Here is a 26613-nt window from a genome sequence, read left to right on the forward strand (position 1 = left end):
ATAATGTAGGATCACCAGGACGGCTTGACTTATTTCAGTTTTTTATTATTAATCAAGATTTTACTAATTTTTTTCGAAGGTTGTAATTTTTCCCCTAACTATGTAGCAAAATCTGGCGCCCCGAAGTCTTAGCGCCGCTAGGCGATTGCCAAGTTTCGCATAATGATAAAAGCGGCCCTGAATACTGCCTATGAAGGCAGGCTGAGAGAATGTGGATAACAGACGCTAGTCAATAGGCGGAAGAGGGGCAATATGATTGAGACATATAAATAGCTAAGAGGTGCTTATAAAATAGATATTGAGGATATTTTTCAAAGGGTTGAAGGAGGGAAGGGGATAGAGACAATAGGTAATTCTTGGAAGTTGTATGAAGGTGTGGTGCGTAAGAGAGTGCAGCATGATTTTTTTGCATGGAGAGTGGTTGTTGAGCAGAATTTATTGCCAAATGAGATGGTGAATGCAGAAACATTGAACCAATTTAAGATGAGGTATGATAAACATTATCTCTGTTAGAATGCATCTTACTATAGCCTCCCTTGATGAGTCTTGACTCCAGGATGTGATTGTATAATAATAATAATAATAATAATAATAATAATAATATGATTTAACTAGGGACTTGTTTGATCCTTAACATCAGCGCCGCGTGTGGAAATAAATGTAATAATTCGATCGGATCATTTGCGGTGGTTTGAAATGTCTGTTACCACGAGGTTTGTATTCGATGTTAATGATTGAATATATTAAACTAAGTAGTTCAAAGATAAAGCGCAATAAATCGTTGAGTTTCAGTGATTAAAGTAGTTGCTATATGTGGTGTATACCGTAAAAAAAGCATTTTAGTCAAATATATACTTTTAGTCTTCGCACAAATGTTAGGTATATACGAAGTATAACACATGTTTCTCGCTTGGTTAAGAACGCGTGGCTGTATAATATCGCATGTTTAAATGTATTTAATGTTTATAAAAAAAAAATATATTGATCCTGTACGTTCACCGTCGTCTTTGAGTCTGCCTAATTCCTTCATTGCAGTTGATTTCTTGTGGTGTAACCAGTATAGTATTATTATTTTGACACCTCAAGGGAGTCCAAAGACTCATCGAGGGAGAGTGTGCCGACAGCATCGAACGATTAGTTCCCTTCCAACTACTAACTGCGCTCAAACTTACTTAACTGAGCCATTAGTAGCAGAGGCTCTACCAATCGAGTATAGTATAGTATTAATCATATTATTATTATTATCAATATTTGACCTCCATGGAGTCGGACTCATCGTGGGAGGTACTCACTATTGCATACAATGCTCATCCAACTGTGTCTTAAACTGATTCAGTGTGTCCACATACACAACACACTCAGGCAATGCATTCCACTCACCAACCACCTTCCATGCAAAGAACCTGCTTCTCACTCCTTATACAGTTTCCACCAATGGCCTATTGTTCTACTCCCCTCTCCCATTCTATGAAAAAATCTCTTCCATGTTTACCCGATAACAACCCTTGACCAGCTTATGTCTCAATCATATCCCCCCCTTCTTCCTCCCATACAAGAGCAATGTGTACAATATAGTTTGCGATATAAGTTTGTGGTTTGGTTTTGAAGACTGGTTGAATGTTTATGTATCGGATACTTGAGGTTATCTTAGTAATGGTTTTATCAGTGTCAGTTTGTTTATATTTGCTACGTGTGAATATTATAAGCATTGTGCTGAGATGCGAGTACTTTTAAATAAATTTGGTGAAATTTCTTAATTGGTTTCAACACTTTGAATGAGTCACTTTGCTAAGCCTAAAAATATCAGGGTTGTAGTATATGTTGAACTAATCAACATTGACTGTTTGCGTAAATAAATTTGTTATTGGTATGACAAAATTTACTGAGGAAATAACTATTGAATATACTTGTCCAGTTATATTAAAAGTACTTCAGTGATGATTTATGAATATGTGTTAGGTATTGAATACTTCCAAGTGTTTTGGATAAATTGACTGGTTTGTAGAAAGATTGGTGTTTAATAATAATCTAAAAGATGGAAACCCAGCAAATTTGTTTTAAATGGAACAATTACTAGGCCAGTATATTTTAGCCACCTTCTATTGGTTACTTTCAGATGAAGTCCTAGTAGATGTGACATTAACCTGCCAGGGATTGAGTTTAAAGACTCACAAAATGGTGCTATCTGCATGTAGTCCTTCCTTTCAGAGCTTATTTTTGGAATATTCTTGTAAACATTCTACTCTTATCCTCAGTGACGTGAACTACACTGATCTAGAAACAGTTGTAAACTTCATGTACAGTGACGAGATGACGATTTCACAGGACAGGCTTCCTACATTCCTGAAAGCAGCTAAGTCTTTGAGAATGAAAGGTTTAGAAGATGATATAGCTGAAAAATAGGGTGATTTGCATATTATTAAAAAATAAGTAATTCAGCAGACGTCAAGGTTTCAAGCATTGCTTCCTTGTGGAGTGCATAAGCACTCCACAACGAAGCAGTTGGTGAGAGTTGGTGTCTGTTACAAGTGCACCTGTAGCTTACCTTATATTAGGGAAACTGGATGTTCAATCCCTATTCGTAAAAAAAGAACATAAACGGCACATTAAATATAATAATTTTGGTGAAGCAGGCTTCTCAGTTTATGCTCTTAACACCCTACATCGAATTGATTGGAAAAGTACTTGTTCTTTACATCATACAAAAACTTGAAATGAATGGAAATTTAAAGAAGCCTGTGAAATTTTGATTAACCACCCTAATCTTAATAATAATAGGGGCTTAAAAATCCCAAGAATTTGGATGGCACACATTCAGCCCACTTAGTTTCCAGCAAACCCTGACTTTAGGACTCGAAGCAATTTTTCATTTTTTATTGGCTACTATCCATACCAGTTGCAATTTATATGTATACTTATATAAGTAATTTTATTTTCTGTTTATTTATCTATTATTTTATACATGAACATGTTATTCTCCAGCTTAATTAACTTTGTAACCTAATAGATAATAATAATAACAGGAGATCTTGCTTTGATGTAGTGATTTTTTTTTTAACACCAGATGTCAGGTAAATAGTTTTAATGGTTAATCAGTAACTTTAGCATGCCACGTAGATTGTAGTACAGCTTGTTTCTTTGTATATATGCATATACTCCAGAAGATGACCTTAATGTGAAGATTGAAACGTCGAGTGTATATATTTAAGTTTATATTAAACTAAAATTTTACTCTAACACAGTAGTTGTATTCATAATTTTTCGTAATGTATTTTGGATTTTACTACACCATTGTAATTCACTAATTTCCTATCCACAAATTCAATGAATCCAAATTCATTATATATTTTATTTTATATAATTTGTCATATTGTTAAACATGCTCTCTGATGAATAGTCTGTCCATAAGTAAAAGGAATTAAAGGACTCGAAAGAAATAATAAAAGAAAAGAAAAAGAATAATCATTACTTATATTAAAAACTTGTATTAAGATATAGTTGTGTGCTATATTTCAATATTCATTATTACAGAAATAAACTAAGCAGGGGCTCACTTCAGACCAGAAAGCTCTTTTCGAGTTTGAGTGTCATGATAGATTTGAATCAGATGTTAAGGGATATTTATGATCAGAAGAGAGAAATTTATTGTACAAGGTTTTTGTAATTTGAAGAGAATATGTGTAAATACATACACATTCCTGGAAAAATGTATATTGAAATATGAAAGTATTTCAAAAAAATATAGTAGTAGGTATTCTTATCTGAAGGACTTTATTCTCAGTACATATGACACATAAATTGAATTTGATATACATTACTTGTCCACATGATCTCAAGAGATATTTTATGGTTCCTTTTGGTGTAGAGGAAATCAGTATGAGGTGTAGCCAGATGCTGGTCCAAAGGATAGAAATCACTAGGTAAGATTGGGGATTGTGGCAGAGTTCCTGAATCTTCCAGTTGTACATCATAACTGCTCATCTTGGACATATATCCTGCTGTTAGCAAAAGTATTATACTAAGTTCAAACCAGTGTTCCATACACTGCTATCAGTTGCAAAGAGAAGGGAGTCATTGAATGCAAAATTATAACTAGGTAGTGGGTGCTCCTAAACATTCCAGTAATATCCATGACTTTTCTTGGATATCTATTCTGGGAAAGGCATTGTAGCAAACTCAGATTTGTTTCTGTATGACATTTGCTTTGTGTGCTTCAGCCAACTGTTTCTTAATTTCTGCTAGCCCTTGACATGTTGAAATTGAATTATTCTCTGCATCCTTCTGTACTTAATCATGTTTCCATTGCCCTGTCAGCTCTTTTCATCTATTTCCTCTCACCTGCACCTTATATGCTGTCACATGCAGTATGCCATTACTTTTGATCCCCTTTCCTCTCCCCACTGTAGTGAAACATAAAGCGATTGTTTGCAGATTTATTTTTTACTTTGCATAAGACTGTTTATCATTTGAACTAATTATGAAATATTTTCAACATGTCTAAAATGCCAGTTTATGTAAACTTCATGTAGTTATAACAATACATAAATAGATTTAACAAAAACTATTATTATTTTAGAAAGGATCTATGTGATATCACTGTTGAGGAGTTCTTTGCTAAAGGATTTGAATCAGATAATGATGACAGTGATGCTAATCAGAAAGAAAATAATTTATTATTTAAAGAATCCAAGTCACAGAAGAAGAAAATCATGAAGAAAAAAAAGAAATTACAAGAGAAAAAGAAAAATGCAAAAAAGTCAACTCAGAATAATAATAATACAGAAAACAGGTATGATTCCTTTTTTGTGTTTGAAATGTATAATTCAGTGCTGTATACACACATAAAAATTGGCACACATAATTAAATAAAACAACACCATTTGAAAATAAGTATTAGTACAGTATTGTATTTCAGAGAGATAGTTTGTGATAAGGAGTCATAACTTATTTTATTAATTATAATAACTTTAATTACTTTAATTTTATTTTGGCAATGATATATGCACACAACTAACACTGGGTAAATGAGGCTGAAGGCTAGGTCCTGAATCCCCCCCCAGTAGACTAAATTTGATGGTCTTAGCCATTGACTGAAGATCTGAGGATGAGTGCTTCTGTTAATTGAAAAATTAATAAAAACAACCTTACAACCACTTACGGACCATATAAAATATTGGCATCCCTTATCCACTCCACCAAAGACAAGCCACATTCCCTAGACCCACTAGGTGTCTACCAGGTCCCTTCTAGTTGCAAACTGTCCTATTAGCCAAACTGGCAAGACAGCCAATATCAGAATTTCTGAACACACGGACTGCATCCATTTCTACTATTATAGCTACTCTGGACTTGCTGACCATGCTTTGGACATTCATCACAGAATATCTGGAAGAAGGTCACTCTTTTGTGCTGCAGCAAATACAGATATGAGAGGCTGTTCCTGGAATCTGTCTCAGCCCTGAGAAACTTTCCAAACCTCAACAAATTTAGGTACTTGAGACTGTCCCAAATTTGGGAAGCACTTATCCTCAGCCCAATGGCCAAGACCACACAATTTAATCTACTAGGAGAGTGCCATTTAGGACTCTAGGCCTGACTTTGATTGCCTTTTTTCAGCCTCATTTACCCAGTGTTAGTTGCCTGCATGCACTTTTCATTGCTTTGTTGATCTCTAATGATGACAATGTAACATCACTTGAAATATAGGAAATATTAATTAAAGCTATAATAATTAATATTTAGTATATGCTGTAATTTCCTGAAAAATAATAGTTATGAATAGCCAACATATGAGTCTTTCAACCAGAATGATAAGGAATCAGGTATTTTGGATGACCAGTCCATGGGTGCAACTGATCTGGGTTGGCTCAGTGCATTCAGCATTTCATTCAACTTCAAGATATTCCATAACATGGAGATCAGGATTGTTAACAGGCCAGTCAAACTTTTCTACATCATTTTCCTTAAATTAGGTCTCAGTAGCCATCTCAGCATGACATAGGTATTATCATGTTTAAAAAGACACAATCTGTTCTTAAAGCTGCTGCACTGTAGAAGCATCACATTATGCAAAATTTTTGTATATCTGTTGGTGTTCACATGCCATGAGAAATAGTTCCAGATTATCACATTTTGGTTAGTAAACTTCACAGTTGGAATGAGCTCTTCCATCCAGTAGGAAAAGGTATAACATGATACATATGCTCTATATCATGAACTTCAAAATCTCTGTAAGCAATTCACTGTTCTTTATGTTAGTGTTGTCTGTTCTTTTGATTGTGATGGTGTTAATGTTTGGCTTATATGCAACTGCCTTCTACAGAAACTGAGATTGTTCAGCTCTTTATGTGGCCTACTATTAACCTGAACCCTTGTAGGTTCTTTGATTATTTTCACATTAGACTGTCAAGATTTTATATCTGAATGTTTGCTTCCCTTGATCTCTAAATGTTAGTGTCATGGCTGAGGTAGCACTCTCATCTTTCTATTGCCTGATATTGTTGCCTACAGTTGATTTTAGGTGACAGTCTTTTATGATTGTCATAGATGAATAGTCCATTGATATAACACCTCTAAGTCATCACTTTCCATTGGAACTACTATGCATTTGACAGGGATATATTTGATGTGACAATACTGGAGTGCTGACAAGTAATTTGGAGGAAAATTGTTGATAGGAAATAAGTAATGATGTAAACTTAATCATGTAGTATTGTCATAGTAGCTGGTGCACTCTGTAAGGGTACATATCAAGAAATTAATGATATTTGCTCTACATTCCCATTATAAGCGCTCATGATATCAACAAGGATTATATACATCAGTATGTGTTTCATTCTTAAATCTTTTGATAAAATAAGCATTCCTAACACTTATTTCAATATATTGTAGACTTGTATAAGTATATAAATTCAGTTCATAGCCTCAATTAATAAAAGATTGATTTTTTTTATAAATTATCGGCAGTTTTATTTATCTGTTGATAATCTGCGTGGTTAGCCTAGTGGCTTTGCGCTTCGCAACCATATGCCTGGGGAAGGAGTGTCCCAAGTTCAATTCCTATTGAAGACGTGAGGAATTTGAGGCTCTTCCTCAGGCATAGCCAAGTTAGTCAGTCTTGGGCACGGGCAGTAGGGTTTTTTCCGCCAGTTTATCTGGCGTTTTTCATCCCGCAAGCAGGCAAACCAGCCCTGTGAACATACACTTCTACAGCCAAAAAATATATCCCCCAGCGGCAGACTAGGCGACAGGTCGGTTGGAGTGGTACTAACAAGTAGTCGCATCTAAGTAACACGTGGACCCTGCATAGGAAGCAGGAATAATGTGTAGTGAAAGAAGAAGAAAGAAGATTTATCTGTTGATAGATTATCTGGTTGATTAATTTAATATGCTTTACTCTCATAAATCTCATTAAGATTCTGTTTCATAGTTTAAACTGATTTTAGTGTATTGCCTATTCATTCTGTTGTTATCATTTCATTCTTTTCTTATATTTCATGATTTTTTTATAAATATTATTTATCATGAATTTATTAATTTCATGTTGCAATACCAACGGCTCAGTAAAAGCTGAAATATGTTAAACAGTATTTGACCATGAAATGTCAAATACTTGTTATTTGCATTGTTATTGGTTAACAGAATAACTAAACTCTGAGTATCTCATATTACTGAATTACAAATTTTAGAATCTCTTAATTCTGTGTTTTTTTACCAGAGGCATGATGTTCCTCTTCACTTTCACTTTTTTTTTTTTTTTTTGTATATGATTTGTTGTTTTTAGTGTTCCAGTTAAACTGTACTGCAGTAAGTATACAAAAGCACAAAGACTGATGTGAAATATTTCCTATTTAGTTTGTTTTTATTTTAAGTATACTCCCATTCCGATTTTAACATTGTAAGGAGTTTTGGTAGGAAAATAAAATTTGCCATTGAAATGGTGACATGACTCATATTCATTAAATATGTGTTTATGCCCCATATAATACTAACTTTAAATGATATGCTTAGAGTTTTGTAAAACAGTTCAAGTCAAGCATTGCTATTTTTTTTTATTCAACAAGGAAAGGCAAGTTATTTTTTAGAAAAATTAGAACTCCGTGGTGGACTCAGAAAATGAAAGAGATGGTCAAGGAAAAGAAGAAAGCATATTGAAAATGCCTGGCAAATAAGTCAGTTTGTGCTCTTAGAGAATATATAGAGAAAAATGTAAGAAAGTGTAAACATAAGTCATGGAGAGATTCTGGTAAGAACATAGAAAATAAATTTCAGGAAGTTGGCAAAATATTCTGGAGGCTATAGGAAAAAAGCTTAGAAACGGAGGGTAAAGTGCTGTAAAAGAATCAGATGATAAAAGTGACATGAAAATTGTAGATAAAGTAATGTCTGAAGTAATTACTTTGAAAGACTGCTAAATGAAGCAAGCAGTGTTAGCACAGTGGTGAAAAACTCCCAAGGAATGCAGTCAGGAACACATCCAGTTTTACAGTGGCTGCATTGCATAATTCAGAAGGCCTGGTCAGAGGGTTAAATTCTAGATGATTTGAACAGAGTTCTCATAGTACTTTAAAAAGGGAAATAAAACTGAATGTGAGAATTACAGAGGTATTTCCTTGCTGAGTGTTCCTGGTAAGATTTATGCAAGTATACTTGAGAAACAGCTAAGAACAGTTGACATAGAGAAGCTTGAAGTTTTGCTTGGTGAAGAACAAACTGGATTCTAGCTAGAAGCCATCAGGATCAGATTTATGATTTATACTTTAAGACAAATAGTTGAGAAATCATCATCAAATTCCTGGTATATACCTTCGAGGGGAGTACAGTATATGATAGTACTACATGAAAAATTTACATCGTTACCAACTTCCTATCTACAATTTTCCTCCAAATCAGTCTGTTAAATGTCAAGACTCCAATATTATCAGGTCTTATATTTCTATTGTCTGAGGCACTTTCTACCATGTCAATCCACCTATATCTTGGTCTTCCTCTGGGTCATTTTCTCTGCCAACCTGGCAGAGAACACTTGTTTTGCTAATCTTTCCTTACCCATTCTGTTTAAGTGACCATACCAGCTGGGATTAGCTCTGCTAATGCATTCCTGGATGCTGACAATGTCAAGTTCTTTCCTAATATCCTCGTTTTTAATATGATATTGCCATTGATGCCATCTGTTCATGCCTGTAATCTTTCTCAGGACTGTCATATCTGTGGTCTCTAGTCTTTGGTCAACTGTTTTACATCTGACCCAGTTCTCAGATCCATAAGTTAAAACTGGTTTGAACACTTGTATATACAGCTAATTTAGTGTTCCGACTAATTTCTCTCTTATTCCATATGAATTTAAAGTTTTAGGCATTAGAGTTTTAAATATGAAACTCTATGCAGAGAAAGTTTATAGGCTTTTTTACACTTTCCTAATTTAAATTGTAATAATTGACTCTTGATTCCAAAAAGATTTTCATCCTTAGCAATTGTCAAAAATAATTGTGCGATATTACCCTTCTAACTGGCAAACACTTCTTTTTACTGGTTATTGATTGTGTGTTTGTCAGTTACTGATTGTGAGAACTGAGGTTGAAGGATTGAATATTGCAGAATCTGAATGCGAATACAGCTTTGAGATTGGATGGGATATCAGCTTCTGTTTTACAAGAATGTGCAGGTGAACTGGTGATGCCTTTAACTGGACATTTAATTTACGTCTCAGCTCTGGCAAAGTCCCAAGACTGCATTGTGAAATGTTTTACTCGTTCCACAGGTTCTCCGTTCACAATGCAATTGACATTTTCAACGATTCTGCCTATTTTCATTGACGTTGTCTTTTTATTGCTGACCTTCATACCATATCTATCACAACAGTTATTCAATTTAGTTAGTTCAAGTTATTCAGTTTGAATATGATATCAAAATTGGAAATGTTCATCTCAGCTCTTTGCTTTATGTGGATGTGTTATACTTCTAAATAAATCCGCTACAAGTCTGCAAGATTCCCTGACATGCAGTACCATAAATCTCATAAGTCTGGATTTGCAAACCATGGTATTGAGACAGAATTCATTGGAATGACTTGCCTAATTCATCGGAGTTTTAAATATGAAACTCTATGCAGAGAAAGTTTATAGGCTTTTTTACACTTTCCTAATTTAAATTGTAATAATTGACTCTTGATTCCAAAAAGATTTTCATCCTTAGCAATTGTCAAAAATAATTGTGCGATATTACCCTTCTAACTGGCAAACACTTCTTTTTACTGGTTATTGATTGTGTGTTTGTCAGTTACTGATTGTGAGAACTGAGGTTGAAGGATTGAATATTGCAGAATCTGAATGCAAATACAGCTTTGAGATTGGATGGGATATCAGCATCTGTTTCACAAGAATGTGCAGGTGAACTGGTGATGCCTTTAACTGGACATTTAATTTACGTCTCAGCTCTGGCAAAGTCCCAAGACAGTGGAAGGAGGACAAAAGAATTCATTTGCATAAAGGAGGATCTAAGTCTAGTAGCAAATTATAGACCAGTTAGTATTTCAGGAGTGGTGGTAAAAGTACTTCAAGAGTTGATCAAAAAGAGAATTCAGGAATGGGTAGATAAGAACTCTTCACTAAGCATGGCTTTGTGAAGAGTTGGTCATGTCTTAGTAATATACTAACTTTTTGTAGAGCGACAACTGAGTTTGAAGGGAATGGCTTCATGATGATACTGGATATTTTGTAAAGGCATTTGACAGGATTACAAATGGAACTGTTATGCAAACTGCAACAAATGGGGTGATGATATATGATATGAATAAAAGGGTGGTTTATGGACAGATACCAAAAAAGTAGGATGTGGAGGAACAGAATTTAGGAGAAGGCAGGGTGACCAGTGGGGCTCTGTGCTTGGACCATTGCGGTTTATTTTGTACATAAATGATATAGGAAATAATTTGAAGGGTGATATTCAATTGTTTGCCGATGATGCAAAGTTGGGGGTAGTGTAATATGCTGTGTTTCCAAAAGTGTCCGGATTGCAACTGTTTGTATTTCTCCATTGCTACAGCATTGCTGTCAATTCAAGGTCAGGCCTCCTTTCATTGCTATTACAGACATTATCCTTCAGGGTAAGCTACCCACTAAGTTCTGGTAAACTGCTGCTGGAATTCGTTTTTATTCCTCTTGTAGTATGGTGAACAGCTGATGAGTGTTAGTTGGGTGAGTAGTCTGGTATGGCAACCTTTGCTCCAACTCATCCCAAAGATGTTCAGTAGGGTTGAGATTGGAGCTTTGCATTGGCCAGTTCTTCCACCTTTATGTTTTCAAACCATGGAGCTAGGGCCCTTGCTTTGTTAGTAGGTGCATTATGCTGATACAGGAAAAGGCCTATTCCATCTTGCCACAGTGTGGGAAGAACAGAATTGTTTAAAATGTCATGGTAGGCATCAGCATTTAAAGATCCAGACAAAAAACAATGGGCTCAGTTTAAATCAGGAAAAACAGCCTCAGACCATTATGCTACTGCCTCCAAATTTCATAGTCAATACAAGACATTCCTGTATCATTCACTAGGCATCTGCCAGGTACATCCATTGGATTTCCAGATCATATATTGCGATTCTTCACTTCACAGGACTCTTCTATTGATCTACAGTCCAATGATGGTGTTGTGTGCACCATTGCAGATAATGCTGGGCATTGGTAGGTGTAATTAAGGCTTGTGAGCCCTTGAATCTCAGTAAATCGTCAGTTAGCCTTAGCAACCATTGCAAATGACTTCTGCATGAGCTCTGGAATTGTCAGTGATAAAACTATTCGCCAGGAGTTGTTTGCTGCTGCTTTGCCTGTATGAAGTAGATACATATCTGCAACACTATATAAGCATAAGCATGTGGGCACATTAGCAGTTTCGGGAGAGGGCTTTGGTGGTTTTCTGATAACCTTGCTGACAATAGACCACGGCATGTGCAATGTGGCAGAAATCTCTTGGACTGAATGACTGAACTTGTGCATTCTGACTATCATACCATGTCTGAACAGGCTCAACTCTTTTTGTTCACTCATCCTGAAGCTAAGGATGTCTACACGGCTAATGCCCACATGCCTCTGCTTATATAGGATTGCAGATGTGTATCTGCCTCATACGGGCAAAGCAGCATAGAGCTATCTGGACACTTGGCAACATACTGTAGTTAATCAATGTGATGTAGGGAGCTTGCAGGGTGAGTTAAATAGGCTTACAGCATAGACAAAACATAATGGATGTCAATTTAATGTGGAAAAGTGTAGTTATGCATTTTGGGATATAAAGATTACACGCTCTCTATCACATCAAGGGAACTGTACTCCAGGAAATTGATGAAGCCTGGGATTTGGGGATAATAGTAGATAGAGAGCTGAAGTTTAAAGCAAATATTGCTAAAGCCAGGGTAGCCCACAGGATTACTTGGTTATTGAATAACACGCTAACAAACAGTGATAAGGGAGTTATCATTCCTCTTTATAAAGCCTTGATGACCATCTGGATTACTTTGCTCAGGTCTGGTCATCTGGATTTCTTGTGAATGAGGAAGTGGTCGAGAGGATCCAGAAGTGAGCAATCAGGATGACGAGTGGACTGAGGAATGCCCCTATGAGGATAGATCTAGAGGTGGATTGCAAAAGTTGGTTGATAAGCGAAAAAGGGGAATATGATAGAAACATTTAGTTAAAGGATTTTATAGGATTGATGCAGGGAAAATGTTTCAGCACTTGACTAGAGTCTAAGATCTAAAATCTTAGACTCTTGACTAGAGTCTGAAATAATAAAATTTTTATGACTAATAAGATTTTATTAGCAGTTGAATAATCAATTCTTAGTCAAATAAATCAGCATTTATTCACAGGAGCCTGCATAGCTTGGTGGACATTGCATTTGCACTTCATCGCCCGAAGGAAGACTTCAGTTCAAGTCTAGTCACTGACTGGAGAAACTTTTTAAAGTGGTATATGGAGGGGCAGAATTGAGGCAAAAACCAGTGACTAGTGGTGTGCCACAAGGTTTAGTGCTGGGACCATTGCTGTTTCATTTGTACATAAATGATGTAAGAAATAACCTGAAAGGAAATATTCAATTGTTTGCTGATGATGCGAAATTAGGTAGAGTAATAGTAAATCAAGGTGATGTGGCGAGCTTGCAGGACGATTTAAATAGACTGTTAGTATGGGCAAAAGTTAATAGATGTCAGTTTAATGTCGAGAAATGTAAAGTTATGCATTTTGGGATAAATAGATTACAATCTATTTATCACATTTGTGATGGCACTGTACTCCAGGAAATAGATGAAGCTAGAAATTTAGGGGTGGTGGTAGACAGAGAGTTAAAGTTTAGAGGACATATTGCTAAGGTAGCACATAAGATTACTTGGCTAGTGAAGAAGAGATAAGGAAGTTTATAAGGCCTTGATGCACACACACATCTGGATTACTGTGCTGAAGTCTGGTCCCATGAGAGTGGTGAATGAGTGGAATGGGTAGCCACAGTCAGTTGTGAGTGCTTTTTCTGTTAATGGCTTCAAGGAGAAGTATATAGAATGCGTGGATAGTTGGTTATTGATTGGGTCTCCTGCGATGAGCCTTCAGATTCTATGGAGGTGCCTGTATAATAATCATTGTAATGTCTGGGGTTTTATAAATTATGTGAAAGCCTTACCTGTCACACAAAAAATGTGCTTGCCCAAGATCTCCCTTCTCCCATTTTTTTAATGATATGTCCCAGTAAGTCAATAGGAGTTCCATAAAGTAATCAGTGATACTGTATCATGGTTAGGGATTACCTTCATGTGAGAATTTAAGTTATTGTCACTTAATTGCCATTTTGTAGCTGTTTTGACCCAAGGCAAATAGCAGTAGTTATGAATATATCTGAACCTGCCACATATTAAGAAATGCTGCATCACATTCAGTCTGTTAGAATTCACTCTTAATCTCAGATATCTTGAATTTCTTATTTACTTAATTCATTATACTACATCTATAAGTTAGAGGTTGTAAAACAGGTTTGGACTGCTTTCGTTGTGTGTGTGTGTGTGTGTGTGTGTGTGTGTGTGTGTGTGTGTGTGTGTGTGGTTCATTTACAAATCTTAAGCATCAACATCACTCTCATAGTATACTGCCTACTTTCATTACTTTTTAGTATGAAATAAGACTAAGACGAAAGTGAGCTTTGCAAATCTTGTAAGGTTAACTTGACTTTATGTATTCAGACAGAGTCACTGACTTCTGGAATGACAGTGATTTAGAAAGAGAACCAAAAGATCATGTAACATGTTACTTTTGTTTAACTAAAGTAGCTAGCTTTTCTATGAGTAACTAATATCACACTAAAGTATAAAATCTGCCATAAGCCCAGCACATTAGTGCTAGGCTCTAATTCATTCAGCATATTCAGCTCTAGTTCATTCAGCACATGCTCCACCATCATTACTCAAGACATTATAATACTGACAAATGAAAAAACCTGTTTGTTTCCAGTGTGAATAGAAAGTGATTTTCACCAGATGAAAGCATTTATGATTTGATTGAACAAAAGGAATTACTTCTTAGAGATTTGAATTTATCTGAATAACAGTTGAACTTCTTGGATCTCATTTTCAATAATGGAACTTATTAGTTAACTCTAGGAACACAAATTTGTGTTTATAAAAATAGAAACCAAATCCCATTTTCATATTTTGAGACAAAGAATAGAATTTGTTACTGCTATGATGTGGATGTTTTTTGCAATTATGTTGTGTTCCTGGATTAAGTCATGAAAATGTGGGCTACTTGTGCTAATACAAATCAAAAGAAGGTAAAATATAATGTCCCATGTTATATTTCAAATTTTTTACTTATTTTGCAATATTTATTGTAAATATTGAAAAATATAATCATGTACTTAATTGTTTGGTTGTTTATATTCAGTTTTAAAATATTAGCCAAGTTTTGACATACTTTAACAGCACTGTAATTTACTGGATAAAATAAATAAATTAATTCATTAATTTTGCATCATGAAATACTTGGAATTTATCCCTTTTGATCCAAGTTAAACCATTTTGATCATTTTTCCCTTATATTTATGATTCAGGCATGCTAAATGGAAAAAGTTTGTCATTACTTGGACTAGTAAAATACAAATATTCATATTTTTGAATTTTGTCTTTTTCCTGATAAGTAATTTTATTTTGAAGAGATTTCTTCATACTGTATTATACCAAAAAAAATATTTATATTTTTACAGTGATTCAGATATAGAAGATGCTTCTACTCACAAAGCAGCTTTAGAGAAATTGAAAGAGAAGGATCCTGAATTTTACAAATTCTTACAGGAGAATGAGCAGGACCTCCTGGATTTTAATATTTCTGATGACAGTGATATTGATGACCAAGAAGCTGAGCTTCAAAGTGATTCTCATGAAATACCTCAGAAAAAGGTAAATTAATTAAAAAAAAAATAGTAATGCAGTAATTTATATATAATCCAAGTAGTTTGAGAATTGGTGTTTGTGTAGTGGAGATTTTCACATATCAGAGGCCTCCCAAATGGTATGTGCAATATATTATTGCATTATAGGGAAGTGCTTCCAGGTACTTGAATTTCACTACCACAATAATGGTATTCAAAGTAATGCAGCATTGAATGGAGTAAATATGGATTAAAGAAAAAATTATGATGGGGAAAAAAATAATTGTAGCATTTAGAGAAAAACATTTTTCTCACTTTGGTTTAAGTGTGTATATGTCAGGCCATTAATATTTTCATCTATTAGTTTTTGTTAAACTGATCACAAAGGTGATTCTGCATCACACATCTATTTTTTGTCACATACAGTCATTGCTCTTATTTGGTTATGAAATGTCTATTCTTCTTTTATGAACTATTTCATCAAAGCAAATTAATATTGATATTAATTTACTTTGTTATTAAATTAACGGAAGATACTAGTTATTAAATTAATAACTAGTATCTTCCATTTGTTGATGTTGGATTGGGTAGGGGGAACTTCCCATTTCATATGCAAACCTTCTTTTATGTTACTTCATTACATGCATGACACTGGAAGCAAATTTTTTTCATTATTTTTTTAAGCATTCTTTTAATTCTGCTTTTTTTTTTTTTTTTTTTGCTACAGTTTTACTTGCTATATTCTTTTTATGCTGCAAGTTCTATGTTAATTTTAGGAATTTAATATTCCACATTCCAGAGAAGTAGAGTTAGTCCATCCCCTGTCTCCCTGTGAGTAATTTTGTTTTTATGTATACATTATTCTTATTAATAGAATGATGGTTACCCAATGTGCTGTTGATTATAACAGCCTTTTGTGGATGAAATAGACATCAATAAAATAGTGATAAAGCAGAAGAATATACTACTTGTACTTATCCAATATATTACAATATTCATTATTCTGTTAAAAGTGCAATAAGAGAAGAGATGATTACTAACATTTATTTGCCCACTTAGTACCAAATAATAATTGCAATTTATTATCCTTTCTTAAAATAAACTTCTGATGTCTTTTAGGACCTTTTCATAATTGCAGTAAAGAAGTTTATAATAATCAGGGTAAAATGACAATAAAAAAGCATATATGTTATATTTAGTTATTTTGCAACTGTTTGCATTTTACGAAGTCATGTAAACTATAGAAAGCATTCTAAATGGATTAGTTGTCAAAGTACCGTATTTTTCGGACCATAAGATGCACCTTTTTACATAGAAAAATCGACTTAAAATTGTGGTGCGTTTTATGGTCCGAAGATAACATTAAAATGCGAATCTTTACACTGTTAGCAAAGTTCAATTACTGGTGCAATATGTTAATAAAATTAGTAAGTACGCCACTGAAGGTAGGTACCTAAGTTATCTCGCTGCATGTGGGTGAATCACCGATTTAGAGCGTCAGTAGTCATTAGTGTGTAAACATATGTGCTTTTGTATGGTTCGTTTGAATTATTTTTTATAAGTCGTTAAAATTTATCTTAAAATTAGAAAAAATTAGTGTGTAAAACAAAAAAGACTTCATATAACGTGAGTTATAAATTAAATGTGATAAATTATGCAAAACAGTATGGAAACAGAGCAACAGAAAGACATTTTGGTCCACCACCAACAGAAAAAAATGGTTCGCGAGTGGAGAAAACAAGAGGAACAATTAAAACTGCTACGTAAACACAAGAAAACATTCTGTTTGCATCTAGAAAAATGGCCAGAATTAGAAGTACAAATGAAAAATTGGGTAACAAATCATCGAAACATGGGACTATCTGTTTCTACGAAAATGATAATTTTTGAAGCGAAACGATGGGCAACTGCTAATGGAATTTTAGATTTTACCGGATCACCGTCTTAGTGCTTTAGATTTATGAAAAGACATGGGTTATGCATGCATACAAAAACCACTCTAGCCCAAAAAATGCCGGCTGACTATGAAGGTAAAATTATAGAATTCCATAGATTTGTCATATCAGCGAGAAGGAAATTTAACTTTGAGCTTAATCAAATTGTGAACATGGATGAAGTGCCTCTAACTTTTGATGTTCCTTCAAATTGGACAGTAGATTCAAAAGGCACCAAATTAATAATGATCAAAACAACAGGTCACGAAAAAACTCACTACACTGTAGTTTTAGCTTGTTGCGTGGACTGAACAAAACTACCCCCCCATGTTAATCGTCAAGAGAAAAACGTTATTGAGAGATGAAATTCCTCGTGGCATTATCCATGTTCAAGATAAAGGCTAGATGGACGAAACAGGAATGAAATTATGGATACAAAAGATATGGGCAAATTGTCCAGGTGCGTTGTTTAAAAAGCCTGCAATGTTAGTGTGGGATCAATTCGAGCCCATAAAACAGAATTAACCAAGACACTTCTAAAAGAAATGAATACAGAATTAGCTGTCATTCCTTGAGGCCTTACAAGTCAATTACAACCCTTGGATGATCTATTAATAAGCCATTCAAAAATTTTATGTGGGAAGAGTGGAACAAATGGATGGCAAAGCCAAATCACGATGTTGCAGCAACAGGATGTATGAAATGGCCAACAATTTCAGAAGTATGTACCTGGGTGAAAAATTCATTGGAAGCTGTGAAAGAAGAGACGATTATAAAGTCATTTAAGAAATGCAGTATAAGTAATGCGATGGATGGTACCAAAGATGACGCAGGTTTTGAAGGGAGTAATAACAATAGTTCAGATGAAAGTAATATGAACGGTGACATAAATGAGACCAGTGATAGTACCGAGAGTGAAAATGAACTGAATATTGCTAATACTAATGATTGTAACAATAAATAAAAATTAAGTAAGAATTTGTAAATATCTTTATATAATAAAAAAAAAAAAAAAAAAAATCAGCTAACGCCTTTTTATTCCCGTATACGGGGAGTAGGCGAGGCCATTTAGCCCTATCTAACTTTTAGAGACTGAGTGGGCAGTTCAATCTCCACTGGTACCAATCAGAGATAGATGGCCCAAGGCTATCACTAATTAAGCGGTACTCAGTGAAGAGAGACGGCTCAAATGTGCTGCCATCTCGTGGTCCCTAACCCTAACACAATATATTTAATGTCTGAAATAATGTGGGTTCTACGGTCGATTTTCTTGAGTTTACAGGATGAAAAACCCGAGTTTCCTGGAGGAAAAACCTGCTTGCCCGTGCCAGAGATCGACTAACTCGGGAACCAGTCGAAAAAAGGCTTAGAAAAATTTCCTCTAGTCGCCGACTAGACTCGAAACTAAGTCTTCCTTCGTGCGGCCAAGCGCCGTGGTTGGCAAACGCCACATCCACTGAGCTACACAGGCTCTCATAAATTTAGAAAAATATTTAGAAAAAAATAAAATATTTTTTTCTAAATATCGTCTCATAAATTTGGGGTGCGTCTTATCATCTGAAAAGTATGGTATATCTTTAAATAAAAATAATCTGCTTGATTACATCACACATTTCGATAAATTGTTATATATATATCTAGGGCAATTAATGACCAAAAAGCGCAGTAGTAGAGAAAGACAGTGATGTGGGACGAAAACAGTTCCAGTACCAAGTGGGCAAATAAATCTGTGGTCTCTAGTTTTGATCAAGTGCTTTATTTCTAAGCCAACTTTCAGATCCATAACTCAAAATTGATTTGAACACTATCATGTGTACTGCTAGTTTGCTGTTTTGGCTAATTTCTCTCTTATTTCATATAAATTTAGTCAGCTGGCTACCCACTAATACCAGCTTTACTTATTCTGTTGTCTATTTCCAGAATTATCGTGCCATGTTCACTAAAAACCGTGCCTAAATAGCTGAAATAATTTACTTATTTTATAGGATCACCATTCAGAATGCAACTGAGATTTTCTATTGCCATGTCCAGTAAAATGGCAATAGAAGATGCTTTGTAACTCAGCAGTTGGAAAGACCTGGGTTTGAATCCATCTAAGAGGCAACAAACATTTATATGGGCTTTTCAGTCAAATGGAAGTTTTTTTAATGGGAGTCCTATTCAAAATGGTTGTAATAAGGCCATGCCTGAGCTAAAAGTTATGTAATCCAAAAAACCCTGCTTTGAAAACTAAATATGAATATTTTCAGGCTGCCAGTTGCACAGGGTGGTGGTCTCTCACTGGATGCCAAAAACTGTCTGCCATTTAGACTTTTACACACATCAGTGCTTGAAGCAGACTGTGAGTTTGAATGTTGGAAGCCTTATACACATAGCAAGCCAAGCTGACATATCTCTGATCTTGATTATAGCTTTTTTTTTAACTTTTTTATGCTAACCAGACAAACTGGCAAATTTCATTTATTGTTTATCCAAGAATTATAAGTAAGCAACAATCTTAGTTATCTTACGTCTCTGTGATTGCTATCTTATTATTATTTCGGTTCTTTAATGGTTGAAAACTATTTACTTCATTTTGCAAGAATTCAGAGTTAATATGATGAACATTAGTAATTGTAATATGATAAATCACATAAAAATTATTTCAATTTTGACATTATAGGTAACTCGTAGTGAAGATGATGCAATCTTATTAAAGAGTGAAAATAGAAAATGTGTAACATCTGCACTTCTCCAAGAGTGGAAAAAGCATTTAGAGGTACAGTGACTTTCAGGCATTAGTTTATTCTTTTAGTGTAAAACAGTATAGAGAATATAGAGAAGAAATTTAAAAAAGATTCATTCTTTGAGTAAATAAATTATTCCTTAATGGTTCAACTGCTATATTGAGATCATCTTCAGGCCATTTATACAAAATGAAAATCAACTCTGCTCATACATATTGATTGTAAGTTACAGTAATCAAATTTTTACTAATGCTTACAAGATGTGATATGCAGGTTTGGGGGTGGGTGGGGGGAAGAAAAAAGTGTTAGACAATAATATATGAAAATTTCAAATGATTATGGGAGAGGAAATCATTGACAACTGAAAATAATCAGTTATTTCATTCAGTACAGTAAATGTATATCACTCTTGTAATATTAATATATTGCATATTAATGCGGGGTGCTTAGATCAAAGCTGTATAACTGAGAGGAGACCTCCACATAGCCTTTAAAGGAATGCAGAGAACCGACCAGGGTTTCTGACTTAATGTCCAATCTTCACTTTCTCGTGGTGCATCCTGTTGGATATTTACCTGGATACTGAACGAACGAGGATGGGCTGGCAATTTGGGATTTAGCTGACCAAATTGTATTCTTATTCGCTTAAACCAATATAGAAAATGATGGTACAACATGACAAAATTTCATGACGGCTGGGGTGTCGCCCAGTTAAACAAGGTCCCCGTTGTTTTCGCCAGGGAACCAGGGCGAACATCGAAAAGTCAGCTACTGGAACAAATCTGAAAGCACACCCCAAACCAGCATCACCAGAGTTAAAGATTGGTACTATCAACATAAGAAGCCTAAATGGCAAAGAAATGGAGCTAGCTGAAGAATTAGATAAGTACCAGGTCAACATAATAGGGGTGACTGAAACAAAAAAGACAAAAACTGGTGAGATCTTTCTGAGCAATAACTACAAAATGTTATATTCAGGAAATGACAATCAAGGAAAAGAAGGAGTAGCCATAGTACTCAACACAAAATATGAGGCTAATCTTCTTGAATGGCAGGCAGTCTTAAGTAGAGTGATGTGGGCAAATATCAGAATGGAGAATTGGACAATGAGACTCATTTGTGCCTATGGTCCCACAGAAGGTTCTATTAAGGTAGAAGTGGACGATTTTTTGAGGATTTAGAGAAAGCAACTGACACAATGAAAAAGGAAAAGTTGGTCCTTGTTGGGGATCTAAATAGCAGAGTAGGAAATGATTATCAGACATACAAAAATATTTTGGGAAAATTTGGAGAAAAGAGCAAAGCTAATAATAATGGCAAATACTTGTTGGATTTCTGCTCAGGACATTGATTGGTTATTACTAACATCATGTTCCAACATAAAAATGTGCAAAAATTCACATGGAGAGATTCACATGGCAAGGAATAAGAAAAGTCTCATTGGCTATGTTATTGTTGATAGTGATGTTTTCTGTCTGGTGCAGGACACCAGAGTGTACAGAGGATTTGAAATAGGAAGTGATCACTATTTAGTCTTGAGCAGTTCTTTTCAATATGAAAATTGAATTTCATATTGAAAAGAAGAACATGTAAGAAAGTTTTAAAGCGAATAAAAGTTGAGCAGCTCTCAGATGTGAACTGTAGACTAAAATACACAAAGATTATTGAAAAAAAAATAAAACAGTTTGAGAACAGGAACCAAACCTTGGAGATTCAGTGGCAAGCCGTGAAGAAAACCCTGATTGATTCAGCCAGAGAGGCTTGTGGTGAGGTTGTCTGCAATGATAGAAAAATCATAACTCCAAGGTGAACACAGGAAATTAAAGAGGCAGTGAACGAAAAGAAGAAAGCAAATCAAAAGTTCCTGGCAAATAAGTTAGCTTGTGCTCTTAGAGAACACAAAGACGAATGCTAAACACCGTGTAAAACTAGCTAAACAAAAGTCATGGGAGGACTTTGGCAAGAACATAGAAAATAAATATCAAGAAGGTGGTAAGATATTCTGAGGTTGTTGAAGAACAGAAATTGAGGAAAGATTGCTGTAAAAGGAGTTAGAGATGATAAAGGTGACATGAAAACAGGACAAAAAGATATCCTTGAAGTATGGAGTAATTACTTCGAAAAATTGCTAAATGAAACAAGCAGTGAGAGCACAGTGGTAAAAACACTGACCAGGCATACAGTCAGGAATACATATCCATACTTAAAGTAGAAAAAGACTTAATTCCTTTCCTTTTTTTTGTTTTACATAATTTTGAAGGATGTTATCTCTTATGGGAGATTTTCTAAAAAATTTGCAAATTTTTCTAATTGGGGAAATTGATTGTAATCGTTAGACAACATAGAGAATCCACAATCATTATCTAGATCAAAATAATTTAAAACATCCTCGCCGTAGTCATCTTCACACTCTACGTCATCATCTGATTCCTCACTTGTAACATATACATCAATTTCAGCAATTTTTTTATTTTTATATAACACGTCAGTAACTGCTAAGTGTATGGCATGTGAGTAGCATAGTTGATTAATTATAGGTGATAATTAGCCAAATTTTTCATAACATCGGCACCATCATTTGTCACTGGAACTGCTGGTTGCTAGATCCAAGTTAAAAATCCAAGTTTATAGTTTCACTTTTGGCACATTGTCATAAAACGTATGAATGAGATCCGTTACTCAAAAGTTGCTTTTTGGTAATGAATAGCCCTGTTATTTCAAAGACTCGTGTGAACAAGCTTGTTGTGATGCTATTAATGGACAGTCCATCCATTGCAGCAAGTTTTGTTATAGTTTCTTTTGAACTGCTTCTTTTCACAAAATAAAAAAAAATACTGACTTGTTTTTGTGGGCAGGAGGATTATCCATGTTTCTTACTTGATGATCGTTTCTGTTTTCTTGTCGATTATTATTTTATGAACTGCTTTCAGATGATTATGGAGATTGCTCGTAGATGATCCTTTGCAGTTCAACATTTTATTACAACAATTGCAGCATGCCTTGTCTTTTCCGACCTTTTTGAAATTATCCCAAATCTCCAACTTATTTGCAACATTCATTTTGGCCTAAAAAAATCAAGTGAAATATTTTTAAATATTTTTGTCAATGACATTAATATTTAATAATGAAAGAATGTTATATTATTAGAATATACATTAATAAATTTATTTACCTTGTTTTTGTTTTTAACTAACTAAAACAAATTAATAACAGGGATGGGCAAGATTTTTTTAAACGTGTGTGACAAAATTGGCAAATCTTTGATGCAAAATTTTCTCACGTGTCAACCGAAATTTTGGGGAATATATTATTTGCAGTCTTTTAAGTATTGGGAGAACCTTTTCAAATAATCAAAAATCATATCAGAATGGTAAAATCAAAGAATATTGTAAGTCGTGTAAGATTGAATGAATATAAAAATTAGTGATGGAATTTTTAATTTCATCCTTCAAACCTGTTGATGGCGTGAATATTTTTTATTTGCATTTAAGTGTAATCCTAGCTGCCATATAAAGCCACACAATTTAAAGACACAATTTTTAACATCAGCGAAATTTTGAATTTTTTGTATTTTTATAAAAATCTATCAGACATATGCAAACCAAAAACAGTGCAATTATAAGCCTACCCACACACATGCAAATGAAAGAGAAGGGTATGCATGCCATCTAATCAAATGCAGATAACACTTCATAATCCTGAGTATCGATAATACATTTCACATAGTTTTAACAATAACTTACCATATTTACTCGAATATAACTCCTCGCGTATAGCTCGCACCCCTGATTTTACTTTGTGAAACAAGAAATTAAAAAGTGTCACATATACCTCGTACACGAAAAAAAAGTTTAAACATGTTCACTTTGGGGCTATAGTAACTCGCTTCCCATGGTAAACGTGCGCCACTATACTGCAAATGCAAGAAAAGCAAATAGTTTTATTGTATCACTAAATAAGGTACAGAGACATTTGTACCTTATTTAGTAGAAAGATTCCTTTTACAGCAATCTTTCCTCCATTTCTTACCTTCTTCAACAATCTCTAGAATATCTTGCTTATATTTATTGATATTTATTTTGATATATATTTATTCTTGATATTTATTTTCTATGTTCTTACCAAAATCTTCCCATGACTTTTGTTTAGCTAGTTTTACACTGTCTTTAGCTTTCTTACATTTGTCTCTGTATTCTCTAAGAGCAAAAGCTGACTTGTATGCCAGTAACTTCTGATATACTTTCTTCTTTTCTTTCACTGCCTCTTTAGCCTCCTGTGTTCTCCATGGCGTTCTGATTGTTCTATCCTTGCAGACAACCTCATCACATATCTATCTCTCCGGCTGAATCAACCAGTGTTTTTTTCAGGGCTTGCCACTGAATTTCCAAGGTTTGGTTCCTGTTCTCAAACTCTTTCATTTTTTCTTGAATAATGTTTGCTTATATTTTAATCTACAGTTCATCTGAGAGCTGCTCAACTTTCTTACATGTTCTTCTTTTCAATATGAAATTCAATTTTATTCTGCTCAAGACACTTCCAATTTCAAATCCTCTGTGCACTCCGGTGTCCTGCACCAGGAAGAAAACATCACTATTGACACTAACATAGTCAACGAGACGTTTCTTATTCCTTGTCTCTTTTCTGCTTGTGAATCTGTGCACATTTTTATGTTGGAACATGGTGTTAGTAATAACCAGGCCATGTCTCGAGAAAAAATCCAACAGGTGTATTTGCCATATTATTAGCTTTGCTCTTTTCTCCAAATTTTCCTGATATATTTATTTGTCTGACAATCATTTCCTACTGTGCTATTTAGATACCCAACAAGGACCAACTTTTCCTTTTTCATTGTATCAGTTGCTTTCTCTAAAGCCTCAAAAAATTCCTTTCTCTAAAGCCTCAAAAAATTCCTCCACTTCTATCTTAGTAGAACCTTCTGTTTGACCATATGCACAAATAAGTCTCATTGTCCAATTCCCCATTCTGATATTTGCCCACATCACTCTACTTGATATGGCCTGCCATTCAAGAAGATTAGCGTTGAATATTATGGCTGCTCCTTTTCCTTGATTGTCATTGCCTGAATATAACATTTTGTATTATTTATTGCTCAGAAAGATCTCGCAGTTTTTGTCTTTTTTTGTTTCATATTAACTATTATGTCAATTTGTTACTTATCTAATTCCTCAGCTATCTCCATTTGTTTGTCATTCAGGCTTCTTATGTTGATGGTACTGATCTTGAACTCTGGTGATGTTGAGTTTGGGTGTATTTTAGGATTTGTTACAGTAGCTGACTTTTCGCCGTTCGTCCTGGCGAAAACAATGGGGACTTTGTTTAATTGGACGATTTCCCCAACATGAAATTCTGTCATGTTGTACCATCATTTTATATTGTGCTTTAAGCCAATAAGAATACAATTTGGTCAGCTAAATCCCAAATTGCCAGCCCATGCTCATTTGTTCAGTATCCAGGTTGATATCTAACAGGGTGCACCACGAGAAGGTGAGGATTGTACAAAAAAAAAGGATTGTATGTAAAAAAAAGTTGGTCCTTGTCGGGAATCTGAATACCAGAGTAGGAAATGGTCAGATATAGAAAAATATTTTGGGAAAATTTGGAGAAAAGAGCAGAGCTAATAATAATGACAAATACCTGTTGGATTTCTGCTCAGGACATGGATTGGTTATTACTAAAACAATGTCGTCATCATCATGCATATCAAGGATTTTGGCCTAGCATGGCCTGTGCCTTAGAAGTCATTGTTTAAGAGGACGTCCTGGTTTTCTTTTTCCTAATGGCTTGTACTTTAAGGCTTGTTTTGGTAATCTTTCTGTTTTCAATCTTTGAATGTGTTCCATTCATTTATGTTTATATATTTTAATTTTTTCTATTACTGGTTCTTGGTTTAATTCTTTTATAATTTCTTTGTTTCTTTTGTGATCAAATAGGGTATACTTTGCAGTTTTTCTCATAAACTTCATTTCTGCTGTTATTAATCTTTGTTTGTCTATTTGTTTTATTGTCCAGATTTGGCTTCCATTCATTAAGACTGATAGGGCTAATGTATTGTATACTATGTCTGGTTTGGTTTAAATATAGAGTTAATTAAACCTGTTATTTTTATTATATTTTTCAATTTTTACATTTATATCTTTTTCATTTTCATATGTGATCATACATCCTAGGTAGTTAAATGAATTCACCTGTTTTAAGATCTTGTTATCCATTACTATTTTAGTTCTTGCTGGATCTTGTCCTTTAAAGGCCATAGTTTTTGATTTTGGAACACACAATGTTCCTACATAAAAATGTGCATAAATTCACATAGAGAGAAGGGGCAAGGAATAAGAACAGTGTCATTGACTATGTTATTGTTGATAGTGATGTTTTCTCCCTGGTGCAGGACACCAGAGTCTACAAAGGATTTGAAATTGGAAGTGATCACCATTTAGTCTTGAGCAGGATAAAATTGAATTTCATGTTGAAAAGAAGAACATGTAAGAAAGTTGAGCAGCTCTCAGATGTAAACTGTAGATTAAAATATA

At 34.5% G+C, this 26613-nt stretch overlaps 1 protein-coding gene across 1 annotated transcript in view; it reads left to right on the plus strand.

Moving 5' to 3' along the window:
* Positions 1–672: 672 nt before the first annotated feature.
* The window catches only part of Noc2 (Nucleolar complex protein 2), a 173640-nt gene continuing 147699 nt past the window's right edge, over positions 673–26613 (plus strand). The window contains exons 1-4 of the mRNA XM_090407937.1: positions 673–713; positions 4577–4789; positions 15241–15433; positions 20002–20097. Of these exons, the coding sequence (XP_090264063.1) occupies positions 697–713; positions 4577–4789; positions 15241–15433; positions 20002–20097 (519 nt within the window). The 5' untranslated portion in view covers positions 673–696. The remainder of the gene's footprint in view (positions 714–4576; positions 4790–15240; positions 15434–20001; positions 20098–26613) is intronic.

This window comes from Typopeltis vanoorti, chromosome 2 (genome assembly GCF_054136105.1).
Source record: "Typopeltis vanoorti isolate ZY-2024b chromosome 2, IOZ_Tvanoo_1.0, whole genome shotgun sequence".
NCBI classification, from domain to species: domain Eukaryota; kingdom Metazoa; phylum Arthropoda; class Arachnida; order Uropygi; family Thelyphonidae; genus Typopeltis; species Typopeltis vanoorti.